This window comes from Meriones unguiculatus, chromosome 1, assembly GCF_030254825.1.
Source record: "Meriones unguiculatus strain TT.TT164.6M chromosome 1, Bangor_MerUng_6.1, whole genome shotgun sequence".
Taxonomy (NCBI): domain Eukaryota; kingdom Metazoa; phylum Chordata; class Mammalia; order Rodentia; family Muridae; genus Meriones; species Meriones unguiculatus.
The window spans coordinates 30,014,530-30,029,369 of record NC_083349.1 but is presented as its reverse complement, the minus strand read 5'-3'; the positions used below and the strand labels follow the sequence as shown (position 1 = coordinate 30,029,369).

The 14,840-nt window shown below is 44.3% G+C and overlaps 1 protein-coding gene, 1 long non-coding RNA gene and 1 other non-coding gene across 3 annotated transcripts in view; 1 reads left to right on the top strand and 2 right to left on the bottom strand.

Moving 5' to 3' along the window:
• Nucleotides 1-2,026: 2,026 nt before the first annotated feature.
• Trnaf-gaa (transfer RNA phenylalanine (anticodon GAA)) lies at nucleotides 2,027-2,099 on the bottom strand. Its single transcript has one exon. It is a non-coding gene; the product is annotated as a tRNA-Phe (tRNA).
• Nucleotides 2,100-2,966: 867 nt separating this feature from the next.
• On the top strand, nucleotides 2,967-7,038 carry LOC132657035 (uncharacterized). The gene is made up of 2 exons (XR_009594891.1): nucleotides 2,967-3,066; nucleotides 4,641-7,038. It is a non-coding gene; the product is annotated as an uncharacterized LOC132657035 (long non-coding RNA).
• Nucleotides 7,039-9,237: 2,199 nt separating this feature from the next.
• Osbp (oxysterol binding protein) overlaps nucleotides 9,238-14,840 on the bottom strand; it is a 32,780-nt gene continuing 27,177 nt past the window's right edge. The window contains exons 11-14 of the mRNA XM_021663122.2: nucleotides 14,741-14,836; nucleotides 13,380-13,558; nucleotides 11,625-11,845; nucleotides 9,238-11,540 (exon numbers count right to left, since the gene is read on the bottom strand). Of these exons, the coding sequence (XP_021518797.1) occupies nucleotides 11,398-11,540; nucleotides 11,625-11,845; nucleotides 13,380-13,558; nucleotides 14,741-14,836 (639 nt within the window). The 3' untranslated portion in view covers nucleotides 9,238-11,397. The remainder of the gene's footprint in view (nucleotides 11,541-11,624; nucleotides 11,846-13,379; nucleotides 13,559-14,740; nucleotides 14,837-14,840) is intronic.

Genomic DNA, 14,840 nt, shown 5'->3' with positions numbered 1-14,840 from the left:
GAGGGAGAACCAATCTTCATTGAGAATGTGGCCACAGGGAGGGTTCCCGTGCTCCAATGCATGCCCCCCACACCCATGCACATAACCTCCTGGCTTTACTGGGAGAGAGACAGACAGACAGACAGACAGACACTGAGAGGTTAAAACTTGCCAGGGGTGTGTTGGAGGGATATGAACGGAGCTGGAAGGGGGAAATGTGGGATGGATATGATCGTATTCCATTGTATGCATATATGAGAGCCTCAAAAATTAAAAACCTCTAGGGCAGACTGACAGCCTAAACACATGCAGGCACCATGATATGGTGAAGCAGTCTCCGTTCCAAACGAAGGAGCAGGGCAGTCAGTCAGATACTCAGGCAGGTATTCCCGAACTCCAGGCTTTTAGAATTCTTTTCTCCTAAGAGATTCGTCTTTGCTCTTTAGGGTTTCAAATGATTGCACAGAGCAAACTAAATGACAGAGACTAATTGACCTTGCTCAAAGTAGACTGATTTGAATATTATTTACGGCTTTTACTTTTTTTAAAAGTTACAGCTATTTTATGTATTGTGGGAGGACGTGAAGGTCAGATTTTCAGCAATCAGTTTTCTCCTTCCACCAAGAGGATCCTGGGAAATAAGCTCAGATCCTCAGACTTGGCTGCAAAGCACCATCTCGCTGGCCCTGATAATATCTTTTTAAAGCACATGCGCGTGCACACACACACACACACACACACACACACTCCACAATAACATCTAGGCTGGTGTTTAACCAGATAAACTAAATAAGCAAGCACTATCTATCGCCCAGCTAACTTGACGCATTAAATTACTCACAGATATGAGTAATTTATGTGACATCCATAATTCAAGGTTCAAACTGTCCAGATTATTGGATGACCATTTTGATTTGTTCTGGTCATCACTGCCATGTCAAGAGTCTCTGACCAGAAAACACCTCTTTCCACCCAAGAACCTAATGATTTGGTGAATGAAGCCCTTGTCATCTAGCCTCTTGGCAGACTAACGGGACAGGTAGAGTAAGAGTAGGTTTACAGAAAGCTGCGGGGGGCTTGTTGTTGTCTTTGTGGCGTCGTGTGCATTCTTAGAATGTGAGTCTTGGATCTTCTTCTTCTCTGCCCATGTTTTATTTTAGCCTGGCACCTGGCTACCAGAAGGCTCTGCTTACCTCACTAAGCACCGAGTCATTGGTTGGGACATTTTGGCTTTTGTTTGTTCAGCCTCTGGAGGCCGGGTACATGTGTAGGACTGAAGGAACTGGGGGGGGGGGGGGGGGGTTGGAGGTGTGAGCCAATCAGCTCAAAGATGCAGGTGTACTTGTAAACCGTGAGGCAATGAACTCAGTTCTCCCTCCTAAATTCAGTTTATCTTGAGTGTTTGGTGTCTGGGTACCTTTACTGGGACCCAAGGTGAATGAGCATCCAAGTGTGTGTGTGTGTGTGTGTGGTGGATGGGGGGGTGTCCGGTGGGCAGGAGGCTTTACACAGTGTTTTTCAATGTAGCAAATGAATACACAGGGCACCAGTTACACCGGGATTCCATGGTGGTGGGGGGAGGGGGAGACGGACTGGTGTTTGCTTTATATGTTCCTCGCAAAATTTGCCTATTCTCAAGGATTACGTCTGAAATTCACATTTAATCTGGCCTGCTGAATCTGGCTAGTGCAGACCTAAACCAGAAAAAGACTTCTTTATTCCCGGTGCTCCATCCACAAGCTGCCTGCTAGTCCTGGTTCTTGCTCCCTCAGATGAACAAAGCCTGTGCGCCAAAAGGGGCCAGGCTGACAGCTGGGCTTCAGAACCTTCCGGGCTGTAGGGCCCAGCTCCATCACACCCCACGCCCAGCCTGAGCCGTAATTCTCGTAGCTGGCAAGCAGGCACTGTACAGGAAGCCCAAAAGTAGGGCGAGATCATCAAGAAATGAGCTGCGCTCAGTTGAATGCAAATGAGAGGACTGATGACCTCAGAGAGGGCAGGAGACACAACACATTACAGAAGGATCTGCTAAGCACAGTAAAACCACTGCTGAAACCCGGGATCGAACCAGGGACCTTTAGATCTTCAGTCTAACGCTCTCCCAACTGAGCTATTTCAGCTGTGCTCAGAAGCTGTTTTTTTTTTAACCTGTGTAATTATAATGAGGAAATATCGTTGTGTGGTATTAAGTCAGGTAAGTTCAGCCAGATATTAGGTACTCACAGATGTTAGTTACAAAAAAGATGACACAAAGCCCTTGTTTACTACCTGGGATCTACCACTTCTCAAGTGATTTTTTTTTTTTTTGTCCTGCAATTTGCTTTTCTTCGTTAAAAATACTTAATGATTTTCTTTTTAAAATTTATTAATTTAAAAAGGGTTTTAATTAATTACAGTTTATTCACTTTGTATCCCAGCTGTAGCCCTTTCCCTCATCCGCTCCCAATCCTACCCTCCCTCCCTCCCTCAACTCCTTCCATACCCCTCCCCAAGTCCACGGATAGGCGAGGTCCTCCTCCCCTTCCATCTGACCCTAGCTTATCAGTTCTCATCAGGACTGGCTGTAATGTCCTCCTCTGTGGCCTGGCAAGGCTGCTCCCCCGTCAGGAGGGGGTGACTTAATGATTTTCTTAAACTAAATTCAAAGAATATTTTAAAGTAGTGGATTGCCTAGGGCCTCAGGCCCGCTAGGAGGTGCTCTAACACTGAGCTACAGCCCCATTCCATTTCATGAAATTTTGAAATTGTAATTCACCATAGTTACAGTTACATGCTTATTAATTCACGCACAGCATTGGCTGCATGGGTATGACGCAAGCTAATTAGACACACACAGGGAAGTCGTGGTGTAAAGCAACATTGCGATGATTATATACACGTATACTAGTATTTTGAGGAAAGCAAATTTTATAAGACCAAGGTGTGACTTTCATTTTATTGTAGTTTTGTTTTTCTTGTTGAGTTTTTGCTTTGCTTTTACAGATGTCATCGATGTGAATGTCAGAAATATTTACACAATGTCTGGAAAAGTTTGGGAAAGGCTCAGAATGGAATGTGAGCTACCCTGAGTTTGATTCCCAGCAAAAGGTATGCACACGACCGCACACCGCACGTTTGCACACATGCGCACACTTGAGAACGCACACTCATGCACACACGCCCTTGCCATTTGCAAACTCTTCACGTGATGGAGACTTTCCGTGTTAGCTCCGTAGACATGATAGGCACTTGAGAAGTTGACTTGGCGTGTGACGTCCCTAAGGTGCTGGTGCTATCCCACTGGTCTCCAATTCACAGAAGTACGTTCCTTGCATTCACTTACTCTGAGGTGTCATAGATTCCATAAAGCTAGTTAAAATAACCCAGTGTTTTATACTAATCGGCTCATAAAAAGGGAGACCAGGAGCTCATTGTGAGGTGGAGTGAACAGAAGAGCTCGGTCTAGAACTCACAAAGACCACGTGGGGAGTGATTGCAAATTGCCCTTTTTTACGAGAGTGAGGGAGGAGCATATCCCCTGTAAGTATTACGAAGGGCTGAGGTGCCTATTTAACACATCAAAGCAGATGCTGGCCTGCAAGTTCTCCCAGCATCCCTGGGTCCCTTCCTGTTACCAGGCCCTCCAGGCTGGCACACCTACCCCCACACACACCTTCTACCCTAAACTTCTCCAGCCCAGGTACTGGGGCTGGGCGCCCCTTCCCCCCAGCTGCCCTTCCCTGTATCAGCCAGCCATTTTGGCTACCCCTCCTCTTTCGGGCTGCCTGGCTGCTGCACCTGACTCCCCTCCCTCCCTCTCCTCACATGGCCCAGGGTCTTGTCCGCTCTGGGAGTCTCCCAGATGTCCCCTGCCTCTGGCTATGTCTCCCTTTTGTCTACAATAAAATTTCTCTTCCACTATACCTAGAAACAGTCATGTTTTTCCTCTCCCCAACCCCCATTCAGAATAGAGCTGCCATGCCTCAATTAAATGCCATCAAGGTTTTTGCAGACACAGCAGCCTTGTCTAAACATCACCAGTTTGCTTTATCTAGGTAGTTGTAGTAGGGAGAATCCTCAAGTAATGCTTGCCTTCCCAGTCCTCCAGACATCACTATCAACCCCAGGAAAGAAAACTACATGATCCATGGGACCACTGATACAACAGGGTTTCCCTTTTAGGGTTAGGTTAGCCTATAAAGCCAGCACACTGACTCTAAAAGAGCCAATTATCTATTAGTCATAGAGGGTTTTGTGGTGATTAATCTTGGTCACCTTGATCCCACTTAAAGATGCCCAAAGGGTTGTAAGCACATTTCTGAGTGAGTCTATGAGGCCGTTTCTAGAGGAGATTAAATCATGAGGGCTATGACCGAATCACTGGTTTAAGCAACTGAAAGACTACAGATTTAAATAGGTAACACGGTGGTGGTAAATTATGGAAGCTGTGCCTTCGGAAGACGTGGGTTACTCAGGGGAGGGGATGAAGGAGCTTTTCTTAGCTCTGGTCCTTCCTGTTACTCCCCTGCACTTCCTGGTTACCTTGTTCCAGCATATCTTTTTGGTAGTGATGTTCTGCCTAGCCCCTGGCCCAAAGCCAAGGAGCCAGCTAACCATGAACTGAAGCCACAAACCAAAATAAAAACCTTTCTTCCCCTGTTTCTCTCTGGAATTTGTCACAGCAACAGAATGTCTGGCCAGCAGCGGATCCTCCGGTTGCTTACAGAAGAAACTCAAGTTAAACACGTAAGTAGGCTCTAAAGCTTCTTCCCTGGGCCAGAAGCTGGAGTCTGCATGATAAGGAATGCAGAGTGGCTCCTAGCTGACAATTAACAAGGAAACTGGTTCTTTACCACAAAAAGGAAAGCTAAGAACCCAACCACATCTTCCTTTCCTCTCTCTAGCCATGTGATGTGAGACTTCGCACCTCCAGGACTGAGCTCGCAAACAGGCCTTACTTTAAGCCATCGGGTGTATGGTAATTAGGTGTGCAGCAATGGGGAGCCATTGCAAGCTGTAGAGAATAGGTGTATCCATGACATAGGGTGACTTAAGTCTAGCCCGACCAGGTGCTTGCCTGGGAGTCAGGGCAAGTCAATTCCTTCATAGCCATGTTTTAGATATAATGGCACTAACTGTACAGTGCAATTATTACATAAGTAATACACTAGCCTAACCTCAGTTCCTCGGCTGAATCAGGATCTCTACAGATAAGATCTATTTGCACATATATAATCTAGATTTGTTTTTTTTTTTTTTTTAGGGGTTGGCCAAATGACTTAATCTGTGGTTTCTCAGTCTCCCATTCTCAGTTCTCAGAAGAAACATGTTTAAAATGTTTTCTTAAAGCAGGTCACCAGGACACATGCCTACATGCCTGTAATCCCAGCATTGGAAGGCAGAGAAGGAAGGATCAGAGCTCATGGTCATCCTTGGCTATATAGTGAATGCGAAGGCAGCCTGAGCTACACAGAAGATTGGAGGCTAGTGCAGGCCATAATAAATGTTTTTTGATATCACCACAGGAACCTTCAACAAAGCATACCTAAAAATTAATCGTTTTTCTTTCAAAGTTTTTCCTCTCTCTTTTCCTTTTTTATTTTTTATTTTTTTGGAGTCCAGGATCTCACTCAATATGGGCCAGGCTGGCCTTAAACTCACCACGTAGACAAGGATGACCCTGAACTCTGATCCTTCTGCTTCCCATCTTTCCTCTCCAGTCTCTTAACTGGTCTTACTCGTTCATTGTTTTCTAGCTGAAATCCTGTTTTTCACTGCTTAAAAACAAGCCTTCTTCCACTAGCTCATGAAGCCTTCCTCCAGCACCTTGCTCAGTGGTTTTTTATTTGGTTGGCTGGTTTTGTTTTGTTTTTAAGCTTAAGGACAATTTTACTGTTGTTGAAGAGAAAAAGAGCACAGGTTAGGTAAGAATACTAGGTAGAGAGAAAAATCATGCATGTTAAGTCAGGCATGGACGGCTGGGTGTAGTGGCACACACCATCAGTCCCAGCACTCCTTGAGACAGAGGCAGAAGGATCTCTGGGAATTTGAGGCCATCTTGGTCTACAAAGAGAGCTCCTAGATAGTCAGGGCTACGCAGAGAGACCCTTCCTCTAAAAATAACAAAATAAAATCTATAAACGGTATAGATTTTATAGAACCCCAGAAATGGAGTGAGCCAAGCAAAGAGCCCCAAAAGCTGCTGAATGTCTTGACTTTCAATACATGCAGTCACTTTCAGGATGTGTTTGGACCTTGCTCTTGGTCTTTGTAACACATTTGCCTCAGCCTTCCCCTAATGCCTATTTAGCCTTGGAACTCACAGCTCAAGTTCTTCTAGAGCAAACCCACTCTGATATGCCCTTGTCCACTTTCTTCCAACTCTCTACAAGCAACAGTACCTCACAACACTTGCAAAACTTGATTGCAATTGGCTGTTTACCTAATCTCTTTTTTTGCTATTTGTATTCCCAGTCAGTTAGATATTAGGCTGAAGTAAATGCGTAGTGAATGAGGCTGATTGGATGAATAAAAGAGAACATTCCTAGCCATATCCTAAAGCAAACTTGTCTTTAGTATCCCTAAAATCACCTGGTCAAGCTGTGACCTCTACAGGCTATTTATGGAAGACTCTAGGAATTGATCAAGGTGCTGGGGATCCAACCCCAGGCCTTGCATGTACTCAGTGGCACTCTACAGTTACTCCCACAGCCCTTAAGCTCTTTAGGGTCTCCCCTTGAAAGACCCCCTCTTGTGACCACTCAGCTCCTTTCCTGAAGGAACAACAATAAACCAAAGCAGCAGAGACTTGGGACCAGGGTTTATGACAGGAGCTTCAGAATGCTTCCAATGGGGAAGAAAGGGTGTGGACAAACATTGTGTGCTTCATAACCTTGACAGGGTCTCATGAGACCCAAACTGGCCTCAAATTCACTGCTGCCAAGAATGACCTTGAACTATCCTCTCACTTCCGTGTCCCAATGGCTAGGATTCACAGGTGTTTCCCACCATACCTGGAAGTCTTAAATTTTGTTTAAAATCGACATCTATAATGAACAAAATCTGAAAATTTTTAATCTTCTTGAGACTTTATTTTACTGACCGTACAGAGTAAATCCTTGAAGTGTATGGGCTGAACAAGTTTGTGGGACTTGTGTATGTGTGAATGTGATTGCTTTTTATAAACCAGGGAGGGGCACCACCTAGGTCATCATGTTCTCTATGCAACTGGCTATGGAAACATGCCTCCTTCAAGATCTGGTTATCGTGGGAGTAAGGACCTTGTCCTTGGCACACTGCGTTCCTCGTGGAGGAACCCTGGGATACTGGAGTAAAGGTCAGCAGCGTTCTGGTGTAAGCGGTTCTGTGGTACTCTCTCTTATTGGGTTATTTATGGATGCTGCTGTGGTTCTCTTCATTATCACTGCCTGACATTCCTCTTCAAATGTGGGGTACAGTGGTTGTCTTTCTTTTCTTTTCCCACGGGATGAAGAACTCCTTTGCTGCTTTTCAACTGTGTGGAAATGAAGGCTGCGTAATGCAAACAGAATGATAAACACCAAACTCATTCTTACTTGCCTATGACAGCATGTGACAAAAGCCTACATTCTCCTAGGTTTGTGGGACTTTAATGGGCTCTGAATATGATGATTTGAAATTTTGCTGAGGCATAATGTTGAATCATGTTGAACCATGACTCTCAGGATCCACGTCCCAACTCATATCAAAGAGGGATCATTACACATTGTGGCTGTTTGATCGGCCCTAATGTAGGAATTAAATTCTGTGATGGTGCGTGATATCCAACACAGCTATTACGAATGCCTTATACCTGCTGCAGTGGTTTTCACCTTGCCAGAAAAAAAAATAACAAAACTTTATAGCAAGGTAACATCCAATCTTGTAATAATCAGGCAAATTGAACAGATAAGTGGTTTCCCCAAGAACCTGATACAAAAACAATCCCCAATAATAGTTTAACTCGAGATCTGAAAAATCCAGTGTCTTGGAGGCTGAATTTCTAGGATGTTCCTTGGGGCAGAGCCTTAAAAAAAGAAGGCACTAGCCATATGAGCCTGTACAGACAGCCAAGCACGTTAGCAGCAGGATGTGACACAACCAGAGAAAGTCACATGAGAAAGCTCAGCACCACTTCCAAGCAAGTGTTTCTTCCTAGGCCCAGAGACCAGAGGCCAGAAACTCAGGTTAGCCACACCCAGTTCTGACTTCCAGCACTAAGCAATCAGCTGTGTAACCCTGACAAATCTGTTTCTGAGCATTAGGTTTTTTGTTTGTTTTTCCCCAGTCAGAATGATCCTAACATTTTTTTCTCTTAAAGTTACATGCCCAGAACATGCTGGCTCCTCACAGGCAGGATCCTTTGCTGCATTCTCTGACCAGAAGGCTCTCTGGGCCAATACCCTACACTGTGCCCATCTTCTTTCTGGACTTCGCAGAAAAAAAGCAAAATGGTGTCATGCCTTGTAAAAGGTCTTTTTGCCTTTGAGAAAGGATCTGCGTGTTTCAGATTGGTCTGGAGCCTGTCATCTTCCCACCTCCCCTGGGATTGCCTGAGCTACCACTCCTGGCTTTTTATTTGTTTGGAGGTAGACTCTCCCCAAGTTGCCCAGGCTTGAGCTCCTGGGCATGGGAAATTTGCTCCAGCCTCCAGTGCTGAGATAATAGGTGTGCCCCTTTATTTTGAATATCTTTAAAACAAAGTTCAATTGCTTATGGTTCCAAAAGCTGGATTTTAACCCATATGGCAAACAGCGAGGAATTTTGAGAATTTAACTTTTACTAGTATTTTACTTTTCAGGGCTGGAGACTGAACTTGGGCCAGGCAGGCACACGTTAGGTAAGCCCTCTACCCCCAAGCTATAGACTCCATCCCTACATTTTTCTTTGAAGTGAAGCACGTTTCTCTACGCTAAGACAGGACAGTGACAAATGTCACACTGAAAGGTGTTGGTTGTTAAGGCTAGTCTTCTCATGAGCCTAAACTGAATTGAGATAGGCCCCTGAGATATGGCTCAGCCCTTAAGAGCCCTTGCTGGTTTTTCAAGAGGCTCTCACTTTGGTTCCTAGATCCACGTGGTAGTTCATACATTCTTCTGGCCTCTGTGGCCACCAGGCATGCATGTAGTACACATGTGTATTCACAGGCAAAACACTCATGCACATAAAATTCCCAAACAGAACAAATCACCACTGGCCAAGTCACCCTCTGTCTACCACTATCTCCTGCCTACTAGATGTAGAAGCAAAAATCAGACAATATAGCTTTTTAAAAATTATTTAATTTAGTAGTTTTTTTTTTTTTTTTTTTTGAAAAAAAGCAATAAGGCAAAAAAAAAACTGAAAATATATATAGTCTTGTTTTGCGTTCATGTGACTTTATTCCATCTTCAGGACTTCTAAGCTTCTTCCGTTAGCAGGGATCTGGGAATCAAGCTAGAAATGTAGTGCAGATATAAAGGGAAAGGGGCTAAAGCAAGGAGGTTCCTTGGGAAATTTCCATTCTATCCAAAGCTTCCAGAGATGGTACCCATTTTATGGGTTTCCCTGGAGTAACCCCTTGTGCTGGGGAAAGCCTTCTTAGGAGGAAATTCCCTAGTGCTCAATCTTTGATCATGTTTGATCGAGGGAAGGAGAGCCGGTGGGGGAAGGACCAAAAGTACTAATTTACCCAGTAAAATCCAATTTCCCTGGAGGGATAGCTTCCTCTGGAATGGTATTTTCCCCAAGGACCCACACTGGCTGAGGCTCAAGAGTTAAGGAACAAAAACAACAACAACAAAAAACACGAACAAAAAGTACATAAGGAAGGCACCTCAATTTATGACCCTCAACCAAGGGTGGGTTGCACAAGGATTATGTTTCTGGACAGGAAACTAAAACTAATACAGAAAAAAAGTAAGAAGGAAGTCAGGGCCCAGCAGGAACAGTCCCCAAAGGGTACGAGGGCTCTTAGCTCACATCCTTGGAAGAAAACTCTTGGGATTTAGCCTGAGCTGGCTGGGACATACGGAAGCTAGAAATTACCCTCCTGACTTTCTACCCGTACTCCTCCTAAGGAAGGAAACTGAGGCAGGAAAAAGAGACTAGGACTTCCTTTCCAAGAGCCAGGTGATCAGGAAAGCTGAGCTGGGCAGCAGCGGGCCACCATGACAAAACCCTCCTCATTCCTGTTCAGCAACTGCCACACATGACCCTTTTAGGTTGCAATGCCCCTAAAAGATGGAAAGCAGAGGAGCGCCAACCCACATTAACGTGCATCCGAGAGTCCCAGGGAGACAGGTGATATAAAAAAATAAAACAAAACAAAACAAAAACAAAAAGAACCCCAAGATTCTTCATGGGAAAGAGGAAAACCAACAAAATAATTAGATTTTCTCTACATATATATATACATATGTATGTATATATATAATATACAAATGATTTAACACATTATTCCAGAGGTGGCTCCATTCCATTGGGACTTTCAAGATGAAAACATCTGTTGCAGAGAAACTTCTCTCAGATTCTGAAGTATACAGAATGGGTTAGGCAATGTTTGCTTCAGACTGAGGCACAAACCCAAACTAGTACTGTACCAGGAGAGAGAAGCCAGAAAGGCAATGAAGGATGGGATGAGGAAGGACTGGGAAAGTACAAGTGGCTAGCAGTCTTCTTCCACGCTACCTGTGTCCTCAGAGGTTCCTCGCCTGAGGGAGTCCATAAACCCCCTTTTTGAGGAAACATGACCCTTTTATCAATAACCAAGGAGTCCTCTGGTTGCTGTCAAAAGTAGACAGAACAGCAGAGGGTTGTATGCAAGTGAAGATAAAATCTTCAAGAATGTAACTCAAAATTCCAGCCCTAGAGAACAATCTCTCCTGCGGACGCTCCAAAACCTTAGTTATCCACACACGATGCTCTGTTAAACCAACTCATGTGAGCACATTTCATAACATCGAGACCTATGAGTGATGCCTCTGCTGGTTAAATCTTATGTGTTTCTTTTCAAAGGAACTTTAAAATCAGTTCTTGCTCTGAACAGCACCAAAATGCTCATGAATCACAATCTTACGCAGATCTTGGCTGAGCAGGACATTACAAGGGGAGGGTGAATGGCATCATCTTACATGAGGCAGAGGGAGAAGACCACAAACACTTACTTGCCTTTGCAGATGTGGAGTAACACTAACTTTCAGCCACTAGACCGCTCCCTTACAAACATGGGTGTCTACTACGTCGATTTCAGCGTCAATCAGCTAAGGCAACCAGCCAATCACCACCATGGGTGTCTGCTTCTGGTGATTGATTTGGAAAAAGTGATTGGTTAAGACAGACAAATTTGAGGAAAGCACTTGGTAAAAGTCCCAACTGCCAGCCTTTCCACACATCCTCTGCTGTCTTCTCCGATCAGCCCTCTTCCTTTGAGCTACAGCCACTTCAGAAAATGTCTGGGCAAGAGCCCCAGTCCTGCTTTTCCTTACATTCCCAGTACTCGCCCCTATAAACATGGGTTAGCTCCTTGGTGACAGGGTCCTTCTTCCGCTCAAACCACAGTGCTTTATAGGGGTCATATGGTGTGCCTAAAAGGAAAGAGAATGAAAAGTAAGATTAGAGCTGGCACTCACCATGCCATCAAGAAACAGAGTAGGGGACAGGTTTGTTACCATCTTCCGTGGCTTTCATAGCTTCTGCTTCTCTCTTCTTCCTGGAAAGTCTCTGTTTCTCCTCTAGGCGCTGCTTCTCAGCATTTGCTTCATCCCAGCGCCCGTTTTCCATCAGTCTCTGGTCAGGCCGCAACCTGCTGTCTGTGGGGGCAGTGCCACCTTCCCAGGCATTGAGAGTGAGGGCTAGCTCTGAGAAGTAGTACATGTTTTCTGCATTCTTCCTACAAACAGGATAAAGCAGAAGCAGCTCTACAGCCTCGATCCAGTCCAAGGTGCAACAGCTCAGAACAATGGCTGGCACCTCAGTGTCCCACAAGTGGAAAAACTCTAAAAAGCCCTCAAGATCTGGTAACTGCCCTATCCTTGTTGTATAAACCTGACTAAGACATTATTCCTGGTTGGCTAATAAAAAAAAAGGCCTGTACCTGGGCAGCGTGGAAGGAGGTAGGCGAGGCTAAGGTTCCTGGGTGTTGGGAAGGGCTTTGGGAACAGAAAAGAGGACAGGAAAAGAGGAGGAAAAAAGATGCCCCGATGGGTTAGCTTGGAGAAAAAATTACGTGGACCAGGAGAAGGGACTCAAAGAATGATATAAAAAGAAACATTGAGATGAAAAATATAAGCAAGTGTTTATAAGATTATGGATGGAAGGCAGCCAGCATAGTAATGGTTAAGGCAGATGGCATGGGATTCAGGCTGGGAGGTTATTGAGATAGAGTAAGTGGAAATATCTGCCCAGCCCAAGGTGTTTTAAGGCAATTATAAAATCTAACAAGTGTGTGTGTCTTATTGATTGTGATAGCAGGTAAGGTAATACCACCAATTATAGGACTAATAATAATAAACATTATTTAGCCCCATACCCATTTATTTACAACAATGACCAGAGACAAAAGACCTGCACTTATTTCCAAAGTTCTGTGCTTCATCTCCTGGGCCAGTAGAGGAAACTATTAGCAGGTAGAAAGCACCTTTCTCCCCAGCTGATTCTGAAATGTTCTCTGAATTGCAGTGAGAATGCAGGGCATAGTAGTGCTTGCCTGTAACCCAGCTCTTGGGAGGTACAAATGGAAACTCAGATCAGGACTTCAAAGAAAGCCTCAGCTACGCAGTGAGACCAACCTGGACTACACAAGACCCTGCCTCAAAAACAGAACAATAGCCGGGCTGGGTGGTGCATGCCTGTAATCCCAGCACTTGGGGAGGCACAGGCTAGCAGATCTCTGTGAGTCTGAGGCTAGTCTGGTCTACAAAGCGAGTCCAGGACAGCCAAGGCTACACAGAAAAACCCTGTCTCAAAAAAAAAACAAAAAAAAAAACAAAACAACAACAACAAAAAAGACAAAAGTATAGCGATTCTTCTGAGTCATGCATGATTCAATAGACCTTTAGAAAAGAGAAATACAGGAGGGGCTGGAGAGATGGCTCAGTGGTAAAGAGCACTGTCTGCTCCTCCAAAGGACCCAGGTTCAATTCCCAGCACCCACATGGCAGCTCACAACTGTCTATAACACCAATTCCAAGGGATCTCACACCTTTACACTAGGATTAAAAAAAAAAGAGAAATACAACATGGCATATGTTTGCTGAGGTAAGAGTCTTGGAACAAAGCACACATCAACTTCAACCATGTGTATAGATAATCTCTGCAAAGGTTCTGATCTCCCTGGTTAGCCCCACAGATATCCAGCAAGCATAGTAATCCAGAGTTAAGGGCAAAACCGTCAGGAAGCTTCCATGGTTCCATGCAATACTCACGGTAAGGGATTCCTCTTCCACAGCATGACCCTACTTTCTTCTTCATGGCCTCTCTGCCGAGCATCACCCCCATTTTCCCCAGAGGCTGGTTGAACTTTGAAACAATCCATTTTCTCATCCCATGTCCCCAGGAGGGCAAAGTGAACTTTTCCTGATGGGTCTGTCACTTCCCCAGTCACCTACAAGGATGGAGACATAACTTTCGAGTAGAGCGACCACTGTGGGGTGGCTTACCTACACTAATCTAGAAAAGGTCCTAGGGTAAGTACTGGCTAAATCTCACTTATCATAAACATTATGGAGTTAGCTAAGTTTCTTGTTGCTGATTTTGAAATACTACTTGAAATAACAGCCAGGGACTGGAGAGATGGTTCAGAGAATAAGAGCACTGGCTGCTCTTCCATAGGTCCTGAGTTCAATTCTCAGCAACCACATGATGGCTCCCAACCATCTATATCAAGATCTCGTGCACTCTTCTGGAATGCAAGCTGAACATTTTCTACATTTAAAAAAAAAAAAAAAAGGCCATGAATTGATGGCTTTATGATCAAAGCTTCTTATTGCACAGGAATTTCTGATGCAAGGATGTAAAAGCAGGAAAAGGACCTTGACAGATAAAACTAATCTAGAAATTACACAGATCCACAAACACATTTGAATTTCCAATTAGCCTTTACTTTTTTTTTTTTTTTATTTCTGTTTTTCAAGACAGGGTTTTCTCTACATAGCCTGGCTGTCCTGGAACTCACTCTGTAGACCAGGCTGGTCTCAAACTAAGAGATCTGCCTTCTCTGACTCCTGAGTGCTGGGATCAAAGGGGAGTGCCATCATGCCTGGCTAGTCTTCATTCCTACATGAAAATCTGTGGCACAACCCCCTTGGTTGGTAAGAGACATCTCTCCTTTGCATGTCACAGTGGTTCTACTATCTGCAACTTCTTTCTTTCCTCCGTGTTCCCATGTTCACTCTCCCACTGTGCTTGTCTTAATTTTTAAAATAAATTTATGTGTGGAAGCCACATGTATACATCCTTTGGAGGACAGAAGCAGATATTAAATCCCCTGGAGCTAGAGTTATAAGCATTTGTAAACTACCTGATATGGGTGCTGGGAATGCAACCCAGGTCCTCTGGAAGAACAAGTGCTCGTAACCACTGAGCCATCTCTCCAGTTCCTTTTACTTCCTCAGGAGAGGAAAGAGGTTCAGTTATGCATTTGGTTCCTTTTCTGGTCTTTTTTACATCTACTTTTTGGATCTGCATATTTAGGATACTTGTCTTTCTACCTCTCTACATATATACATATACCAGCTCTTCTAAAGGATGCACACTAAATAAAAATATTTACATTTCAACCTCTTACCTTTCTTGCTACATCTCGAGAGAAGTAGCTGTAAGGAACAAATTTAAGATTACACTTGTCTCCTGTCTTGTGATTTATGATGTCAATCTCACCAGACTGT